Raw genomic sequence first — 20745 nt, 5'->3', positions numbered from 1 at the left:
GAACAGCCTAAATGTATTCATAAAAGAGGCCCAGACGACCGATGATTGTCGCGCGATCGACCCACATCTCCTACATTTGTGGAAGGCGCGGCGCTCTCTCACTAAGAGATGGAGAAAGCCGCGACATAATCACAAGTTACGACTTCGCATTCAGCGCAACACCCAAGCTAAAAAGTACGCATGTGCCCCTCCCCGACAGATTTGGCATTCGCTATGCGACAGTCTCCAAGGCACTCTCGGAGTGTCTAAAATGGGCACTTATTAAGATCCCTCATCGACCCCAGCCAGAGCAAATCCCAAACCTGTGATCGGAGGAACAAGATCGTTTACTCCACCCCGGGAACCAACGAGGAAATACTAAAGCATTTGCACGACAGGTACTTATGCGTAAGCCCACAGATACCCCATCTCGAGTACGATGGTCTGCCCAACGAGGCCCTGATGCCCCGTTCACGGTGGAGGAAGACAGGGTGTAAATCGCTTCCATGAGAAAAAAACACCGCACCCGGTCCAGACAAGGTGACCATCCGGCTCCTATAGAACCTCCCCGACGACCAGATTACTTCATCAGTCAATTATTTTAACGAGAAGCAATGGGATACGAAAAAAGTGCCATCGTGCTGGAAGCCGGCTTACATGCGATTCATACCAATACCGAACTAACCCTGGCTGTTAGAAAACCTGCGCCCAATTTCGCTAACCTCATGCTCGGGCAAACTCTTCGGGAGGGTCATCACCACCAGACCTACTAGAGGAGTCGTCCATTGAGAATTTGTTCCGCAGGGTCAGACAGTTAGCCAGGCTTTCTACTTGGATGTTTTGAAAAGATTGGGCAACAGTGTGCGGTGGAAGCGGCCAGATTTGTGGCGGTCGGGTGACTGGTTTTTCCATCATAGCAATGCCCCTGCTCACACTGCCCTGTTTCTACGACAATTTTGGACCAAAAATGGCATGACCCCTATTCCTCAACCCTCATACTCTCCCGACCTTGCCCCATGCTACGTTCTTTGTTTCCTAGAAAGAAAAAATAGGTGTATGGAAAGCGTTTCGCTGATGTTGCTCAGGTGAAGAAAAAAACGACGGAGGCACTGTCAAGCATCACAAAAGATGAATTTAAACAATGTTTTGAAAAATGGAATGAAAGATTCGACAAGCGTATCATTGCAAGTAGGGAATACTTTGAAGGAGATTGAAGGTCTGTGCTTAAAATGGGAACAAATAAGTTCAAACAAAAATAAGTCCGGTTTCTTTTGGGTACCCCCTCGTATATAAAGCCCTTCCCGAGAAACCTCCAAAACCTCAAGCCAGGGCCATTTCAGCACTCAATTTAAAAGGCGCATTTGACAACAGCTTCCACTCCAGTATCTGAATGGCCTAGCCGACGTCAACTTCGGTTTGATCCGGTTCGTCGCAATACACAGACGGCAAACGTGACTCGTATTGTCCTGGCCTGTCCGGCTTCGACTCCACCCGAAAACCCTTATGGGCTGATCCAAGCATACCGCCTGTCCCTTGATAACCCTATAAATGTTTTAACCATCACTGCTGGAGCCTTAGTCGCTTTGAGACGTTAAACTCCCATAAAACCAAAAACCTCTGGAGTTCGTGTAGTGTGTCGAGAACGTGATCGAACCGAAGAACCGAAGAACCGAAGATCAAACGGAAGGACCGAAGACCAACTCTTTAGAAGGCTAGACAAGACCATCCAACTGACACTCATTTCGTGGGCCCAGGAAGTCGCCCCCACCTGAGGGCCACGCCAAGCCCACCTGCCCTAAATAATCCCGAGACTCAACGGCAATAAAGTTGTTTCTCTCTCTCTCTCCGGGCGCAGCGGTTACTCCAATCTGTTGATCCCTAAAACGTGATACCTGAGCATCTGCCGCCGTTCAACAAAGTCATCTTGACAGCATCTGTCTAGTCTGCTTTCGCCGCTCTACGGAGCAGACCGTAACCGATGAAAATTGCTTTCAAAGAAATGAAAGGGCGCTCCCACGTGGGTCTCTAAATATATTTAGCTGCCAGGACATGTAATACGCGGGAGTAGTAGTGGCCTTCCAGGAATCAGATGACACTTTTGCATACTTAGGCTAGGTAACAAACTTATCAGTGCTGCCATACTTTCATACTTTCAAAACCCTCTTCTCTTGGCTGACCGAAAGCTGACGTTGTCCAAATGATATCAGTGGTTATCTTAACACATGCTACGGATTCAACTGAGAACTTGGTAATCGGTTGATACTTTCATGCCCTTGAGGTAATTTTCTTAAAACTGTTAATAGTTCTCGTTCCACTTTGCACCATTATGGTTACGAGGTACCCGCTGACAGGGCTGAGTGATCCGATCACATTGTCTTGGCCGGCTTTCAGCGAAGAAAATGAAAGGCTTGAGCCCATAACCCATATAGAAGGTTTGAAGGTTTATTTCCGCAACTAGGTGTTGCGAGGACAGCCAGGGAAAAAGCTGTATAGACAGCTTGAGAGGTCCTGGCTTCCTCTTACAGTGCAGCATTGACGGCGGCGGAATAGGACATCAAACAAATAGTATCAGACATCAAACAAATATAGATGCGGAGTATAGACCTTTACTGTGTCCTCTGTCACTAAATTCTATTTACTGCAGCTTTGTCACCTTTTCGTACTTGCCTTGACCTTTGTACTGCGTACTGTGCTGTTCATTACACTAGCTGAGACTCTAGTTGCTTAGAAATGATGGTGTGTCCTAGTCCTTCCCAAATGAAATAAGAACCTATCGCACTCAATTCAGTGTTCCTGTGCTCCCATTCCGGCACTTCAGTTGTTACCTTTTACTTTCTCCCCCGAAATTAGATTAGGTGCTTCCCAAGCTGACACGTATTCTTTTTCTGGTGAGCTATTATGCATCCCTACGACTTCATTGTTGTCAGTTGTGTCTTTAAGAACATTTTCTTCGATTCTACATCTGCGTTTATGATGATCCATAACAACAGCGCGACAGACAGGAGAGAGAAGAAGAGACAAGACCAGTCTGTCGCGCTGTTATGGATCACCGTGAACATCAACTCGCCCAACAACCAGTATTGCGTTTTGGAGAACACACCACTGTCACCTGCAATTCGTCACCCCTTCCTATTAGTGCCAACAACTGCACCGCAAAACAAGAAACCCACCCCACAAGCATTCTACGCTTCCGTAGGCTGAGTTAATACCTGGACCTCTCGTAGAATAAATTTGTACTGTATTGCATTCATTGTCCTGCTGAGATTAACATGGCTGATGAAAGCCATCGCTTCGTAACTTCATCTCTAGTAATGCCTATGAAGTATCATTTGATATCTCTTTGGACTCCACTGCCCAAGTGATTAGGTATTTTGCATTTATACAACAGAAATTTAAAATGACACTTTCTCAAAACATCAGTTTTTTTTACCGCATTATGCTCAGCCACTAATTTCCTGCAAAGTTATGAATGAGAACATTGCTGCCGACTGTAACTAGACCGATCTCAACCACAGTTACTTGAGTGGCAGGAATCAATAGAACCAACGCGGTCTGCTACTGCGGCGACGTGCACGCTAATGAGCGTAGTGAAAATGGTAGCTTTACCGTGGCACCAGAGCATTCGTGATCATCCCGTGCGCATGCGTCACGGGGATAAGCTCGCTCGCTAGTGCCGCATTACATGTATATTTCGAAGGCAGCACTTCTGACGCTTCTGCCGGCGCAGAACAAGAGCGACATTTCTTACGTCACTACAGACAACATTTCTACAGCCGCGAGAGATTGTTTCGCTAAGAGGAGAGGGACGTTTCTGACGTAGCGATGTTCAGCACTCTTGGACAAAAATTTTGAAAATTGAAAATTCTGCGGCACTGTTGTAGAAATATTGAAGGTAATGATCCATGCTTCTGATCTGTAGCAAAATTTTCCTTTGAAAGGTAAGGATCCATTCTTCTGATCTGTAGCAAACTTTTTCAGTTGAAGTGTTTCATCGATCGCATCGAACAGTTAAGACTGCCATAGAAAACCAATGGTGAATTTTCCACGATAGAAAAAACGCTAATAGAAGAAAAATACAAGAGTGCCGTCGGGTAATCTGCGGATATAATGATTGTTACAGTGATATCTTACATCATATGAAAAAAGTGCGTTCATAAACTGTTTACCGCTCTAAGATGCTTGTGTCCGGAATTGTTTGGTATGGAAAGAAAGCGCTTCTGTCGAGACCACGTGGTCGAGACGTTAGAACTGTTCAGGAAGCCAAGCCTTTGAGACGAGCCTGAGCGAGCAGCGGCTTAATGATTTCCCTTAGTATGCATGTCGGTGTGGTACTGGGTGCGCATTTGGGCGATTCCTGCACAGAAATCATCTCATGCTCTCTGCTTGCCTTGGTGCCTGTGATGGGGTTGTTGAACTGGTCGTACTGCTCGGAGAGGCAGCGGGCGCCAGTGACGAACTTGCGGTGGGTCTCACGCGACCACCACTCCACCAGTTTGCCACGCTCGTCGTAGAGTGCGCCTGTGAAAAAGGTGCGCCAGGTTCTTACTCCAGAGAATACCATGTAGAGAAATGGGGCGTTCGACTACTGATCCAGGAGCCTTAAGCGTAGGAGAGTTTCGTTTATGACTTAATTTCTCTGTAGAATCTGGAAACATATTGATCACACATCCCTGTTAGTCTTTCTTGGTGGATTTTCGGTATAGGCAAATTGCCTTGTTTTTTTTTTCGTGCCGGTTAGTGCAGTAGAATTCACCGAGTTGCCGTATTTTAAAGCGTCATTTCTGAATCTCGTATTACGTGATGAAGAGGTTCTCGCATGCACTAGCCGCTTTCATGAAAGAACTGCAGGCGCTGAAGTGCAGTTCTTTAAATTCTCGCATGGTAGTTGATCTCATATTTAGGTTACAAAAATTCATAACAATAACGTGTGGTTTGTCAAAACATTGGCTATTCATGTCCGGCTCAAATTCAGTTAACGTACGACTTGCGCCAGTTGGCCCTAACAAAAATTATTTTGGCAGCCTATAGGCGGTCTATGAACTTTTGTCAATAAGTTCATAGATTTTTTATAGACAATCTCATAGGCTAGTCGATAGGCAATACGAATTCTATAGACAGTCTATAGAAAATATTTAGATTTATGGGTACACAGAGTGGAATTTTGTCATTTGAAAGCGTATAGAATACGAATAGACGAAAGTAAATATCTTAAGGAAGGCAATAGACTCTATAGAAGCCTATGAACAGTCTATAGACCATTTTGATAAGGGGAGTTACTTCAGAAAGCATACAGTGCCAGGCTCGGATATCTTTCAGCCGGAGCCGAGGTCCGCGTAAATGTTATTTTGGCTTTCGGGCTTCGGTTCTCGGCCGCAGACAACGGTGCGTTGTCCTGTCTTTCTCGCTGGTGAGCGTGCTTATGTTGAGCATTTTTTTTACCCAACAAACAGGAAGTGAGTTCCACCGTGGCCGCAACTGATGATGTAGCTGGTAAAGATTTAAGTACTGCCGACTCGAGCTTTTCAGGCCAGCGAGTGAAAAGCAAGAAAGCAAGCAAGCAAAGCAAGCAAAGCAAGCAAAGCAAGCAAAGCAAGCAAAGCAAGCAAAGCAAGCAAGCAAGCAAGCAAGCAAGCAAGCAAGCAAGCAAGCAAGCAAAGAAAGCAAGCAAAGCAAGCAAAGCAAGCAAAGCAAGCAAAGCAAGCAAAGCAAGCAAGCAAGCGTTTGATTAGTCTAGATATGTGCAGTCACCGTTTCTACTTTTCACAAGGCATTGAGAATGTTTCATTAGACAAAATTTTACGCCCCAAGGCAACCGTGCCACTGGCGTTGAGCAATAGTGGTGAGAGGGACGTCCAGATTCTAAGGCGATAGCCTGTATATAGTCTGATGACTCGCCGCCGTATGTGTGCGCAGAAGTTGTTCCACCCTGGCTGTCAACCAAACTAATGATGTATCAACATGGCGTAGTATGTTGTAACACAAAATCACTGTCACACTTTAGCTGTCAATTAAAACTGATGGCGTAATTAACAAGGCGTATCATGTGGTAACAGGAAATTATGTAATTCAAATTAATGAATAAAAAATTATTCAGAATAAACAATAAAAATAATTAATAAAAACTGATGACGTCATCGACATTGTGTAGTGTCTTAACGCGAAATTAATTAACTGACAATATTTGATGAAACATTTCATAAAATTAATAGAAATATTTAACCAAGAAACTGATGACGTCATCATATGGTCTATTATGTAGTAACCGGAAATGTAATACGCATGCACGTGACCTCGCCTATGACGTCTTCACCGCAGTCTATATTGGAGCGCCGACCGCCGTTCCGACTCCACCCTGGCAGCTTCCGGCGCATGCGGGTGACGTCGCCTATGACGTATTAACCACGGTAACAGGGGCAGCAACAGAGGCGGAAGTGGCTTTCGCCTCATCGCACTTTAGTAAGAGCAAAGTGCCCCCGAATTTTTTTGTATAACCGGGTTAGGACTGCCGTCGCCAGCACCATAATTTGATCAGTGAAGCGTTTATGCATTTCCATCGGATGGGAATGAAGCGCTTTGTAAAGGCGTCGAGCCTGTAATCCGATTCTCAGTAACAATACAGCAGCTCCGCGACTGCGGCGAGTAATGAAGTTGCAATGGTAGTCGCATTCTTGGCGGGTTAACCGCGCTTTGAGCGACACAATTCATGAGTGAAGTTTAGACCCCGGATCTGAGCAGGACAGGTTTTTAAGGTGAAAACGCAATAAACCTAGGCGTTACCAACACCTGCCTTTTGTAAGTCCACTGAAAGACAAGGAGTCTCCCATCGGTTTTCGGGGCCAATCGAAGCCAGCCTATACAAGAAAATTTTTCTAACCCCATCGATACGGCGTAAATCTCTGCCACATGATAATTTCTTTCATCAGTGGTTGTGCAAGTGGGTGTAGAAGAGTGCTATGTGAAAATATTGGAAGATATTTATAACGATTGCACAGCTACTATAGTTCTCCATAAAGTCAGCAATAAAATTCCAATACGGAAAGGTGTCAGGCAGGGAGAGACGATCTCGCCAATGCTCTTCACTGCCTGCTTACAGGAGGTATTCCGGGGACTGGAATGGGAACAGTTGGGGATAAGAGTTAATGGAGAATACCTGAGTAATTTGCGATTCGCTGATGACATTGCCTTGCTAAGCCACTCAGGACAAGAACTGCAAAGCATGATCAATCAGTTAGACAGGCAGAGCAGAACGGTGGGGCTAAGAATTAACATGCAGTAAACCAAAGTGATGTTCAACAGCCTAGCAAGGGAACAGCAGTTCGCCATTGGTAGCGAGGTACTGGAAGTAGTAAGATAATATGCCTACTTAGGGCAGGTAGTGACCGCTGATCCGGATCATGAGAGGGAAATAACTAGAAGAATAAGAATGGGGTGGAGCGCATATGGCAGGTTCTCTCAGATCATGAATGGTAGCTTACCAATATCCCTGAAGAGAAAAGTATACAACAGCTGTATCCTACCGGTACTCACCTATGGGGCAGAAACGTGGAGGCTAACAAAGAGGGTTCAGCTTAAGTTAAGAACAACGCAGTGAGCTATGGAAAGGAAAATGATAGGTGTAACGTTAAGAGATCGAAAGCGGGCGGAGTGGGTGAGGGAACAAACGCGGGTTAATGACATCTTAGTTGAAATCAAGAGGAAGAAATGGGCTTGGGCAGGGCATGTAATGCGAAGGCAAGATAACCGCTGGTCCTTATTAAGGGTAACGGAGTGGATTCCAAGAGAAAGCAAACGTAGCAGGGGACGGCAGAAAGTTAGGTGGGCGGATGAGATTAAGAAGTTTGCGGGGATACAGTGGCGGCAACTGACAAAGGACAGGGTTAATTGGAGAGACATGGGAGAGGCCTTTGCCCTGCAGTGGGTGTAGTCAGGCTGATGATGATGATGATGATGTGCAAGTGGGAAAATACTGCAATATTAGATGTGATGTCCGGGCTAGTTGGTTGACGCAAGGGACGAGGACGTAGACAGAAGAGGACGGACACAGCGTTGTTTATGTCCTCTCCTGTCTACGTCCCTTGCGCTGTTTCATCAAACCATTATGTTCCTGAGTTAAAATTTTTCCTTCATTTTCATGTGCATCAGTGATCAAAATATGAGACCAAAGATGGAACGCATGACCGGAAGAAACCAAAATCAAAGAAAAGATCCTGGCTCAAACAAAACAAGATTCAGCTTATGAGCGTCCTCTTGTCCTTTGCAATGCAGTGGCCTCACCTTGCTCTCCGAAGCCGTACGTCAGCTGCTGGCCCATTATGGTTCCCAAGGCGCCGAAATTGATGGGTCTGTTGAGGGAGGAACATTGTGAACGAGAATCAAGGCGCGGACTGTTTCCCTCGGTCACCACTCTAATTGCTCCGGCACGCAAGGAACTATCAGCGACAAACGTGGAAAATTGGGCGTGTTGGTACATGTCTTGAACAAATAAATAGCAGCGCAAGGAGACGAGGACTAGACGAGACAGCGCCGAGAGACGAGATCAGCGCCGTCCTTGTTGTCTCGTCTAGTCCTCGTCTCCTTGCGCTGCTATTTATTTGATCAGCGACAGCCCAGTTTTTGTTGCAAAGGATGTACCCTTCAACACAAAAGTTAATACTGCTAATTCTAACGCAAAAGTTAATACTGTCTACAAGAAGCCCTTGAAGTGGTTTTAGGGGCCCCTCAGCCCCTCTTGACGATAAAAGAGGGGCTTTGGGGAATGTAAAGATGGTTAAAAACCATGTATTCTCGAAAAAGTTCTCTCATCGAGGAGAAGCAAGGTTAAGTCTTAATGTACTATCGGGGACAAAAGTGGTATACTCCACGCGGTGGGAACCGGAGCAACGGAAAACTGCGTTGAAACGCCATCTACAGGCGCCATCTCGGACCCAGATAGCCAATCTGTGACCTTTATTATCATTAGGCATGTCGCTTGGCTCGTTTTAATGATTCAAAAATGCGCTGCTTCCACGACAAGTTAGCCACGCGCGCGCGGGCATTTGATCGCATCATGACGGTGCGTGCGCCGGCGCTCAAGCCGTATCTCGAACGCGTGTTGAAAAAAAGAAGATACAGAATGAAAAGAGGGCCACTAGATTGCTACTGCTGCTGCGCCGCTCGGCATTTTGGCGACCAAAAGCACGAAACGTTGTAACGAGTCAAGCGACATGCCTGCTGATAATAAAGGTCACAGATTGGCTGTCTGGGTCCGAGATGCCGCCTTCAGATGGCGTTTCAACGCAGTTTTCCGTTGCTCCGGCTCCGGTCGCGTGGAGTATACCACTTTTGTCCCCGATAATACATTTGTAGCCTTTCCTTCTTGTCCCCTTCAACACTGATGCGAGCTCCCATTTCCTTCCACTTGCGGCTCCGTAGGCATCACCCAGCCCACTTAGACCACAGCCAAGGCCTTTGCGATAGCGATCGGGCACCGTGACTACGTAGAGTGTTTGTGGAGGTTAACGCGGGGCGCTGACGTAATGTCTGCGTAACATCACGTGCAGTATTACGTGATAGAGCAGTAGTGAGAAAGTTGAGATACGTTATACTTTACTTTGGCAGTACGTTTTCGTGCGCTAAGGGCCGCTTAGGACTATGTAACTTGGCTCTGGATGCACTTCAAGAATGCGCAGTCAATCCGCTCAATATCTCTGCTCAGAGGAATTCAGGGCGCCTCTATGTTATGCCTGAGCTTTACCTGACTTAAATTGTGAGCAAAATACAGATGTAAGAGCAGTTTTATTGTAGGGTTTTGAAAAACAAATTTCTTCCGATTCTACAGATGAGTGTGCATAAGGATATCGAGAATATTGCACGGTGGAACTTACGGTGGCATGTCCAGTATGAAAAACGGGAACTGGATGTAGTCGACTGGGAGAACTGAAGAGCACAGGAAAAGAACATGAGCAGGAAGATCCGTACGTTTGGTATGCAGAACAGAAAGCGCCTAATTCTTGGCTCGGAAAGCGAGTTCACTTTTGAAGTGAAGAGGTGAAACGTACGCATATAGTTTCCCAGTAGACTGTAGTGCATCACGGTCGCCGGGAATTGTGGAATCCACCTGGCGAAAAAAAGGACAGAATTTCATGATTGAGCCACACGTGCCTAAGCCAGAGCCTTCCTTGACCAACGTAAACTGCGTACATGCAAAGCTCACGAGCGGCTAGTTACGGGGTATAGAGAGCGGCAGTTACCAGATTTAACAACCGCTTAAGAAGACAAAAGTGGATTAACTTTTAGACATGAACAGTCTAAAGTTTTGAACTTTGAAGTTAATTATATGTTCCAGCAGAAGAAAGCCATATATGCGTACCACGATGCGTTATTAGCGCCAGCAGAAGTCAGCCATATAGGCGTACGATGATGCGAATTTGTTTTGTTATTTGTGTCACTTATATACGAAGTGCTTACGTCATCTAAAGGGCATAATCCCAGAAAGTAATTTAAAAGGACAGTAATATGCGCACACACACTAACACAAAAAAGACAAACAAAAATACCAACCATGCTTACAACACTGCTGAATCAGAGTGAAAATAAACATGGCCATGAAAGGAACCCAACATCCTGCTAAAAATGTTGGCTGTGTTTGCTGTTCTCAAATGAACAGTATTTATTAATGTGCCTTTTTCTTCGCCTTCGTGGTTCCTTATTGTGGTTCCTTATGCGTCCTTCTCATGGTTCTACCCCGCACGTGTTCCTACAGAGCTTTGTACATTTCCTAATGTAGTTTATAATAAGATTCTGCTCATCATATTTCCTGTCAAATAGCGCCCCATTGTGGATGTTTTAAAAATAAATAAACAAATGAATAAATAAATAAATAAATTCGCTTTCAATAAACTGAGCTTTCAGGTGGTACATTCAGTACTGACAGTTTTGAAAATAAAATAGTGGCCAAAATTTTTTTTAAACATTAGCTATTAGGAGTTAATAGCTAGTTGGCAGAGCTGGTCATTTTAGGAGTTATTAGCTTGTTGAAAATAAGTAAGCGCCAACCGATAGCACGCCACTGAATGGCTCTTTGAATAAAAAAATAAAAGAAATAGGCTTGTGTTTTTTGACGCATAATGTTTGCTATTGCAGCATGGCTTTCACCAAAAAGACGTCTGCAAATCGATTATCATTTTCAGGAACAAACCGCGAAGGCTAACTTTGGAGAATTTTCAATATCCCAGTTATCATACGGTAGAAACGAATGCGCCCGTAATATGAATGGGTCTGAATTTTTTTTCTACCTTTCGTCGCTTATTTGAAGTAGCTGCGACGGAAATTGATCATGTCGAGCAAATTGAGCACTAAATACTGTGGGCTCAATCTACGTGTGCAATTTAGGTATTTTGCAACACCACAGTATTTACAATCAGAATTACCTCTGAAAAGGGCCCGCTTATCGGTACATAAGGTGCTAGACTAATGCTTAGTTTGAAACGGGGACATTACGGCAATATTTATTGATACGTACACTCATGTCGCAGTGTTCATAAGAGCTTGTTACTTTGCCAAGGTCGGTATGGACGACACTGCTGCACAAAATAAATCTATTTCCCTATAGATAACGCAGCCATCTACAAATACAAATTGTTCAGTGGAACAGTGATTATTTTCCACGATATCGTTGCCAGCTAGAGATACACGAAATCCGCTTTCGGTCTCTGCTAAAAGGACATAGAGGTCTTCGTTGCGCCTTATATTTCTCCATTGCGGTTTTCCTCTCTTCCTTCGTTGCATTAAACTGCAGGCGGTTTTTGGTCTCAGTAGGATTCTAATGTATGGATTGTTGTGCTTATGTTGACATTAGGCAGCGAAAGGCTTGTTCTCAATGAGAAATTTGTAGTTGGGAAAACGGCACTGGAGGTGGCAGCACTGTTCATGTTTTGCAAGTTTCTATACCGCGAAAGGAGCCTAAAAAAGTAGCCTCTTTATGATCAAAACTCGGTAATCTGGTGATATATGCGAACTTGAACTTTTTCACAGTGCACCTGAAAATACATTTTCTTCTCGTCAGTGGCTACCAGCGCCTTCCGTTTCCTGAGATACTAATGGGCCTGCATTAGACTATCTACATATGTATATTTATAGGGACCTCAGCAAGGAGCCAGGGAGCCGCGAGACGACGCACAGGTGATTAATTCGATGGGCCGGCTGCGACACGGCGAGACAATTACCGGTATTGGCAGGGGCCCGCACTAAAGTTCGATTTTGTTCCCTACGCCCTACACCGCAGCGCGCGCACGCAGGGCCGAAGCCGCCGTAGCGCACCCGAAGTCCTCTGCCTTCTTGAAGCGTCGCAGGTGGGCGAACATGATGCGGTTGTGGACCTTGAGCGTGCGCAGGAGACTCACGAAGAACTCCTCCTTGCGCAGGTCCGGCACCTGTAGGCATGGGAAGGTGAAGGAAGCCGAGGAGCGGCCGTGTTACCTAGTCCGGGTCAAGAGGGTATGTATGAAGGCGGAGAGAGGCTGCCGTAGTCCCCAACTTCTCTCAAACACATCTACGGAACCGTAGCACTTGGCAGGAGCGGTCATGCAAATGGCTTCCCTTTTAGGCAGGCAAATTGCTAGGCTCGTGAGAGGTGAGTTAGGTTTCGTGCGTGCAGTACGGTTGAAGATATAGAAAACTTTTACCCAGTGTAAACTTCGACAGCCATACTGCTTTTTTTGTTAAGAGCTGATGCGGCCTGCATCGGCCTAAGGAGCAGGCCGATGCTTGAAACACCTACAAACGCAAGCTTGTGTGCGCTGAAATCAATACACTTGAATATCTTCGCTGTAGCTTTTTTCTGGCTACGGAAAGTGTTTCTTGTGCCCTCGTATTTTTTTTTTTACGACAATATCCTTTATAGGCAATTGGCTCCTCCGACAAAGCTAAATGATGCATAATAATCATGTTGCCTTGCGAGTGTGCAGATAAGTCTGTCCCGTTCTCGAAAAGCAGTGGCTTCGTGGCGTACCTGCTGCTGCCAGGGGTTTTCATTCGTCCAGGGGCGGCAAAAAATTGTGCATTTAAAAGAGCGGTCGAAGTCGGAGGGTGTTAAAGAGGGCTGCCATTATTGCTCCTACACCAAAGGTCGCAGGTATCATCGCTTGCCGTGAATGAAAGCATATAAATGACATTGAGCCCACGTCCCAAATTCAGCTCGACACATACCGAGCATTGTCTGCTGTCAGTGCCTGTGTTCTAGCTTCAGCTTCGGTTAGCAGAAACAGGCACTGTGACCAAACGTCGTCATATGTCCTGTGATGCAGACAGGTGGCGACCGCCATTAATACGCGAATGAAGGCAATTAAACAGCGTGGATTGGGGACATTCAGCGAGAGACTTAGCAGTAAAGGGCGTGCTGCGTCCACACTCACGTCCTTGTAGTACTCGTCCAGGTCCCGGTCGCTCTTGATCCAGGGCGGGGAGCCGATGTTCATCTGAAGGTGGTGAAGCTGCAACGAAAGCAAAAGCATGGCTTTAGCTTGATCAGTGATTCTGAGCACGGCCGATAATTCCCACCTATAAGCCTCCCTTCCCATTGAGGCTACAGCTACACATCGTTTCACAAAGAGCTTGACGACTCTGAGAGCAGGTGGTGCACATCCGCGGAACTGCAGAGTCCAGGCTGGAACCGCGGCTGCCGACGTCGCAGAAAGAAAAAAGCTTGCCTGGACAATCGTGAAAGAACGTATAACAAAGTATGCGAAGTAGTTATGAGGACGCATCGAAAGCTCGGATACTTGTATGAGTTTAATCCCGTGTCTGAAAAAAGCGCAGGCAATTAACAAAACGGAGGAAGATGAAAGCGGCCCTGACCCAACAGATTTCAGGTGTTGAGTGAGCGCCGTCTTCGTCTGCCTCTGCTTTTTGGCTCTTTCGCGCTTGTTTGTCACAAAGTCTCACTCAAGGTGAACACCTGAACAGCATCTTGAGGCCAGGAATTAAGTAAGGGGTAAAAATGGGAAAGAGTGAAAGTCGCCGCAGTGGAGAGCTCCAGAGATTTCAGATGTTGTGATAAACTGTAAAATGCAGGTGCTTTGGTCTAGCCAAGATGTATGCATTCGTTGTTTGCTGATAAGTCTCGATATCGAACCTTATCGAACTTCTGGTTCGCTTCTCTATACGGGTCGTCGGCTCTTAGTTCTCGCGATACGAATCGTTTACCCGCGTATGACCTAGTCGATCGTGGACGCCCATTTTCGAAATGGTCCCTTATTTTGATCATTGTAAATCGATCATTTATTTTTGAAATGACGCGGTCACTGTGACAACGGTGAGCATGGAGCCCCTAAATATCGAACAGACAACATGCCTGCGTGTTCGCTTACCTTCTGCCTCGCCCTCTCCTTGGTGTCAGCGTCCATCCAGGTGTTCAGATCGATCAGGACGGCGAAGGCATCCCGCAGCTCCTCGGCCATGTCGTAGAGCTGCGTGAGAGACAGACCCGCTTGAACAGTGCATTCAAGCCCAGCTAAAAAAGCCCCCGTAGAGAATGTTGGTGTTCCGCATAACAAGTCCATTGCAACGCAGCAGCGCCAAGTGGTGACTATGTCTGCCCTGGGTTTGACTGAAGCAAATGTGGCGTAAATTTTTGGCACTTCTTTTCTCCACGTCGTACATTTGGCATGTGTGTATCCTATTTTTTGATCTCTGCCAATCCGCGTATCATTCACTCTGTCGCACTGTTGTTCCTGTGAGTCCTGAACAGCTACTGTAAAGACCTAGAAAAAGGCGCTGCAATTAGAGAATAAAGAGAGTTCTTGCTATAGTTGTAGTCTGTGTAGAAGGTGCCGGTAGGCGCGCGTGCTGATGCTCTAAATACAAATAAGTATAAGAAAAATTTCAAGTTTACAACGAAAACCGATTAAGTTTGAATACTGCGGTGATTCTTTGTGGATCACAACAGGCCCTGTAGCATTTTGCGGCATCTCGGGTGGCTTGTATCGTTCGGCGCCGTAAAATTGCTAAAGCTTGAACCTTTCTCCCGTCAACACGTAATGAAGTGCTGAATTCGCATAGCCCTTTGCGAAAATGTCCGAAACGTTTTCTCTGCTTCGTGTGAAGGGACCCGGAAAGAACTGGAAGTACTTCAAGAGTTATCCCCGCAGCATAAGAATTTTTCTGAATCGCAATTCGAATGGCCATCGCAAAGTAGCAGATAATAATGGATAGAACAACCGAACCGCTAAAACTCTTTATGTTCATTTTGGATAAACTTAAGCCAACCAGTTCGCGCTGAACCGGACAGAAAGAAAATGCGAAATTTCAGTCGTTTATTGCTTTAATGCTGGTCGTGAGAAGGCTTGTCTGCAGTGCTGAAGGGGTGTGACGAGAAGCAAAGCGAAATCTAAACACAGCTTTTCTGTATGCAAAAGCGTTCTGCTGTCTTCGTTGCTTCCATTTACGCTCTAAGCTTGCTATGTGTGTGAGCTTATCTGGCTGTGAGGATTTTGATAAACTTCTTAAACCTTTTCTCTTCATCAGGTACACAGGGCAGCACGCCGTCTTCGCTCTGGCTTAATCGGCTCGAACTTTTGCAGCGAAAAGCTTCACTATAGGCTCGTCAACACCGCGCTTCGCGTGAGCCGGAGGCCAGATTTGCCACTTCTGCGCATGCGCGAAGATGAGCGATGTCACGCGCAGCGCAGGTGGTTGCCGACTCCGTAATAAAAAAAAATAATAAAAATAAGCACATAAACTAGAATAAAAAAATGAAAGAAATAAATATAGGAAATAAAAAAATAAAAGAGAGACAGTTCGCCAGGAAACACTCATATCTCGGTGGACACCCGAACCGCGCCGTATGGGAAGGAAAATGAAAAGAAAATCGCTTTTAAGGAGAGTAAACGACGCCTGTCTCTCTCATATCTCTGTGGATGCCCGAACCGCGCCGTAAGGGCCTTAAGGAAAATGAAATGAAAATTGGTTTAAGGAAAGCAAATGCTTCTCTCTCATATCTTGGTGTACACCCGAGAGGAATGGACACCACAGGACATGTCTCTAAAGCAACCTTCTAAGACAGCACCGCATGCACTACACGCGCGTCTCCTCCTCCGCCTTCGTACAGGCAGTGTGTGGACGGCCGAACGCCTCCACCGTTATCGTGGTGCTCCCAGTGCATTGTGCGCGAACTGCGACAGCCATGACGTCAAACCATGCACAACTGAACCTTTTCGCTTGTATATCGAGGCTTAACCACAGCTAAGCCACTGCGAATTTTTTAAACTGTCCTAGTTATCACGCATTCTGGAAGCACGCCGAGCAACTAGCGTATGAAGAATGCCACCTGAAGAGTGCGTGTCCTGACCTTCCTGTAGCGTTCGGCGGGTCGCGAGATGTGCCGGTCGAAGTAGAGCCTGGCCACGGCGAAGTGGAGCAGCCGCGACGTGAGGCGGACACACTCGCGCGGCACCTCGCCGGCGTCCTGGAGCAGGTAGCGGTAGCGGTCGAAGCGGAACCGCGCCCGCCGGAACCGCTCGGTGGCGTACTCGCCCATCACTTGCACCATGCGCCAGCCCAGGTAGTTGGCCACCGCGGAACTGCGCACACAGCCCGCTCAATTACTGAAGGGCCCGAACAGCTTTGTGCCATTTAGCGTTAAATTTATATAAAGCGTGTTCTCTGCACTAGGTAATAACGATAACACCTTTAAACGCCTCTCTTTGCATCAGGAATATTTTTTCTGAAAAACATTGTGAACATATTGGTTTGGTTTATAGGGGTTCAACGTCGCACGGCGACTCAGGCTATGAGAGACGCCGTAGTGAAGGGCTCCGGAAATTTCGACCAGCTGGGGTTCTTTAACGTGCACTGACAATGCACAGTACACGGGGCTCTAGCATTTCGACTCCATCGAAATTCGGCCGCCGTGGCCGGGATCGAACCCGCGTCTTTCGGGTCAGTAGCCGAGCGCCGTAACCACTGCGCCACCGCGGCCGGGTCATTGTGAACATATGTTTGGCCGCGTTCTTTGGCGGTCGACGAACTACATGTCTTCTGGTTGTAGTGGTTACTAAATGCAGTTGTATTTGTTGGCATGCTAGGATGCAGGAACATGCGTTTTTTACAAACTGCTTTAAACATGCGTAGCGCACAACAATAGTTTTTCAGATGTTTCCATAATGCGTCCTTGAAACGCGAACATAAGGCTCAACCCTCATTATTATCATCCCGTATAGATGACCGCCATTAAGCTTTCATTGTATGCTGTCCAAGCAGTGTCATTTTGAGTTACTTTTCGCCTAAGAGTAATGAAGAACGGAACCGCCTTCCTCCATCCATCACACTCCAGGAGGAACGTTATGATTTAGAATAGCCGTCAGCGTCTATTTCTTTAACGTTTTAGCGTATTATTGTTCTTGATAGGGCTCCGACTTTCGCCTTAAGAGATGCTTGTTACGCTTTCTTAACATTTTTATTTCATTTCACTTGGTTTTGATTTCTCACACTGTTAAATATAACGCCCTGTAACCCTTTTTCAGGGCCAGGGGCACTGAATTTCAAGTAATAAATAAATCGAACATGCCGCCACCTAAAGACCAAACGGAGCAGCACGTGGCGAGTAAGAACACTCTTGACAGATGGCCCATCTGCCATATTCAGCCACACTGCACTACAGTGCGTACCGTATTTAAAATGAGATGGACCTACATCCGGGAAGTTTGATCCAGAGACTGAGATTAAGGCGACAAGCAGGACACATGAAACCTATGCAGTGAAAAGCCCAACCTCCTCCTACTCAGCTTTGTAGTGAAACCAAGTCTGAAGTCACACGAGCCCGAGCCTAAGGGCCGTGATTTCAACCTCACTTAAAGTCGATAACATTCTAATGGTTGTCCTACACATTAAAAAAAACAGTGAACCTCTGAACTTGAATGCTTCCTTCCAAGGCAGCCGCTAACACTGCCTCGGACGTGCTGCTTGCGACGGGAGACGTCTCACCTGGGGACCTCCTTAAGAAGCCGCGAGAGCCTCTTGAGGTAGAGCGGGTTGAGCACCACCACGTGATCGGTGAGGTCCATGGAGACGCCCACGTCACGCACGATGACATTGATAAAGTAAGACCACGGGATCTGCGGCGGAACGTCCAGAGAACAATGATGAATTTTCTCTAGGCAGCCGCGCATATTTTGGTATTCAGGCGCAAATGACAGCGGTATGAACTTTGGCGGAGTTACCTGCAGCTGCGGTGTTTAATTCGACAATGATTGCAATGAACCGCTTACAAACTTTTGTAGTGCCGTCATTCATATGCAGATCTACATTAAAAGCTGAACGCCTGGTGAACAGTTAATGAGGGATGCCAATTGACCACACACTCAAGAAACACTCTTCATGGTCAAGCACCCACTGGACCGTCTGTTTTGAACGTTTGGCTTTTCCGCATAGGGGAATATGTCCAAGCGCGCTTTCAATGTGTTTTACATGTCTTGCTGCACATGTATCTTCGCTCTTACCTACGAATGTGATTATGACACCAACATGCGGAGTGATGTGTGTGAATTTCATGTGATTCTTGCACGCATGAAACAGCCAATCATCCTGGCATATTGGACAAAATTTTGGCGCTTTACGTTAAACATTACAACTATGGTTCAACTAGAATGCCCGTCACTGGTAAAATCAGCGAAAGGTTGTTGATCTTCCTAGATCGTGGACTCCGAGCACTTAGCCCTGCTGCAGTACCTCTGGTATGGCTCCCTCGAGCGTCCTCAGGCTCATCAGGTTGTAGACACGTTTCGGGTTTTGGATGGCGTCCGGTGGCTCTATTATCTGTAATAAAAATGGCGGTTCTTTTCCTGAATGTGAACATTGGACTGCCAATGTTAAGGCTACATATAGAAAACATGACTGTTTTGTTTACACACCACACAAATACAGGTAATAATAGCATTTGTGCAGAAGAATAACTGAAAGTGTCTTTGATCACGTCTTATCTTGAATCTGGCCCAGGGAGAAAACCGTCGAACGCCCTCAACAGAATTGCCAGAGAAATTCGTTGGGATCTAACCAGAAAAATTACGCCCAATATATAGGGCGTGGAATCGAGTTGATGTCGCGTTATCAACACTGGCAAGAAGCGTCATTCAACATTGCTGATTGTGGCATTCGAAAAACGCCCACAGCAATTATCACCGATTACGGAAAGTGCACACATGGTTGGAGTTATTCGTGTTTACCAAATGCTCCTCAACCTGGATGCCAGAACATTATAAATCTGAAAACTGAACAAGCAACTATTTTAATATTATAGCCAGGCCCGCCATTTTTATGGTTCGCAAGCGGATGCATGCGAATTCGTCACGGGCAGTAACAATTTCCGTTTACTTCCGTTTGGAGATGTGGTTATCCTTTTCCACATATTCCGTATGACAGTGCTAGAGCGTTCTATTGCTGAGGCCAAGTTACTGCCCGTAGACAAAACAGCACCTTATCTACAATCGCCATCGCCTCTCACTCTGAGAACATGTTACAGGCACATATTGAAGTGGTTCGCGTGGAGTTCGGAAGCTGGAAAGAAACAGCCAGTGCTGTGGGGTTGATACCATTTACACTCATTGTCCTTCTGGTGGAGGATGCCAGAGAGCTTAAAAATCGATTTTCGTAGAGTGGTTTGGATGTCTAGGCTAGCTTCTGTTCATCAATGACTGAATGACGTGGCGCAAACCATATTTGTATGACACAGCGGGGCACTGAAGGTAATTTTATGTTGGCTTTTTGGACGTATGACCACGTCTTAACGGCAAAGAAGGTGAAGTTAATCTGCCTGCCTGCTCCCACGTTCCAGCTGTATGCTGATCCACACCCTACTGACAGGGCTACGCAGAAGAAAGCACGCTTCTAACTCTAGAAGCCCATTTTTATAGAATACTGACTGTACAAGGTGAAACCGCGAGAACAGAATATAATACGTTGTAGAAAAGGGGAAATGGGATGCTGTTAATAGATTAACAGAGAAGGTTGCAAATTTGAGGACGCTCATTCACCACGGACGTGTCCGGGAATCCGTATATGGTGCAGGCGGCCTCTCCCGAGTCCCCGGTTCGTTGGCCTGTACCAGACAGAGACCAGTCGGTACCCCTGACTCCACAAGCAGTTTTCGGCGGTTACTGCTGATACTCGTACCATCCAGATATTCCTTTCCGAAGTTCCTGCCACCGGAAGTCTCTTTGGCGGTGTCCTTACTCAGGACGGACCGGCGGTGGATTACCCATGTCAAGTCCCCCCCGATCTCTATGCATCTGCTAGGTGGAAGTGTTCTGGTCTGAGCTATAGGGGCTCATGTGAGAAGTGGGCATTGATGAGATGGCCCGGGCTTATTAGGCAGTACTAAACAATATCGGGACATTTTAAGCTTTCAGCATCTACCCTTCCTTGAAGTACCATGACCGGCGCTTAGACCACGCGGCTGATCTGAGACCATTTCCACGAGGTGTCAGGCTAAAAAGCCATCTGTCAGCACCTACGCGGTTCACCGAAGTCCCCGGAATAGAAAGCGACGCTCGGCAGCTAGGAGGCACTCCCCTTGCGCCAGGAGGGAGACTGCACAGCGTGTATTTAAGAACATTTTCATATTCGCCGCATTGCGAGCCGGATCCTTACATGCCCAACCAGGACCCAGTTTCTGCCTCTGCAGCCGGAATAGGGCTCGCGGGAGCATACGGTCCTCATTGTTAAGTAGGAGTTCGATGCAAACTTTCATGCGGTTCGCAGTCCCACCTTCTGCTGCTGCAGACGGACAACGAATAG

At 46.5% G+C, this 20745-nt stretch overlaps 1 protein-coding gene across 1 annotated transcript in view; it reads right to left on the bottom strand.

Moving 5' to 3' along the window:
• The window catches only part of LOC149362388 (neprilysin-1-like), a 57698-nt gene that overhangs the window by 14055 nt on the left and 22898 nt on the right, over window positions 1-20745 (bottom strand). The window contains exons 10-19 of the mRNA XM_089569711.1: window positions 18682-18768; window positions 17938-18068; window positions 16304-16535; window positions 14325-14423; window positions 13371-13448; window positions 12277-12389; window positions 10017-10075; window positions 9843-9894; window positions 8254-8321; window positions 4367-4497 (exon numbers count right to left, since the gene is read on the bottom strand). Coding sequence (XP_089425837.1) covers window positions 4367-4497; window positions 8254-8321; window positions 9843-9894; window positions 10017-10075; window positions 12277-12389; window positions 13371-13448; window positions 14325-14423; window positions 16304-16535; window positions 17938-18068; window positions 18682-18768 — 1050 coding nt within the window. The remainder of the gene's footprint in view (window positions 1-4366; window positions 4498-8253; window positions 8322-9842; window positions 9895-10016; window positions 10076-12276; window positions 12390-13370; window positions 13449-14324; window positions 14424-16303; window positions 16536-17937; window positions 18069-18681; window positions 18769-20745) is intronic.

This window comes from Amblyomma mixtum, chromosome 2 (genome assembly GCF_055824585.1).
Source record: "Amblyomma mixtum isolate Tamu chromosome 2, ASM5582458v1, whole genome shotgun sequence".
NCBI classification, from domain to species: Eukaryota; Metazoa; Arthropoda; class Arachnida; order Ixodida; family Ixodidae; genus Amblyomma; species Amblyomma mixtum.
This window is presented reverse-complemented; position numbering and strand designations above follow the sequence as displayed.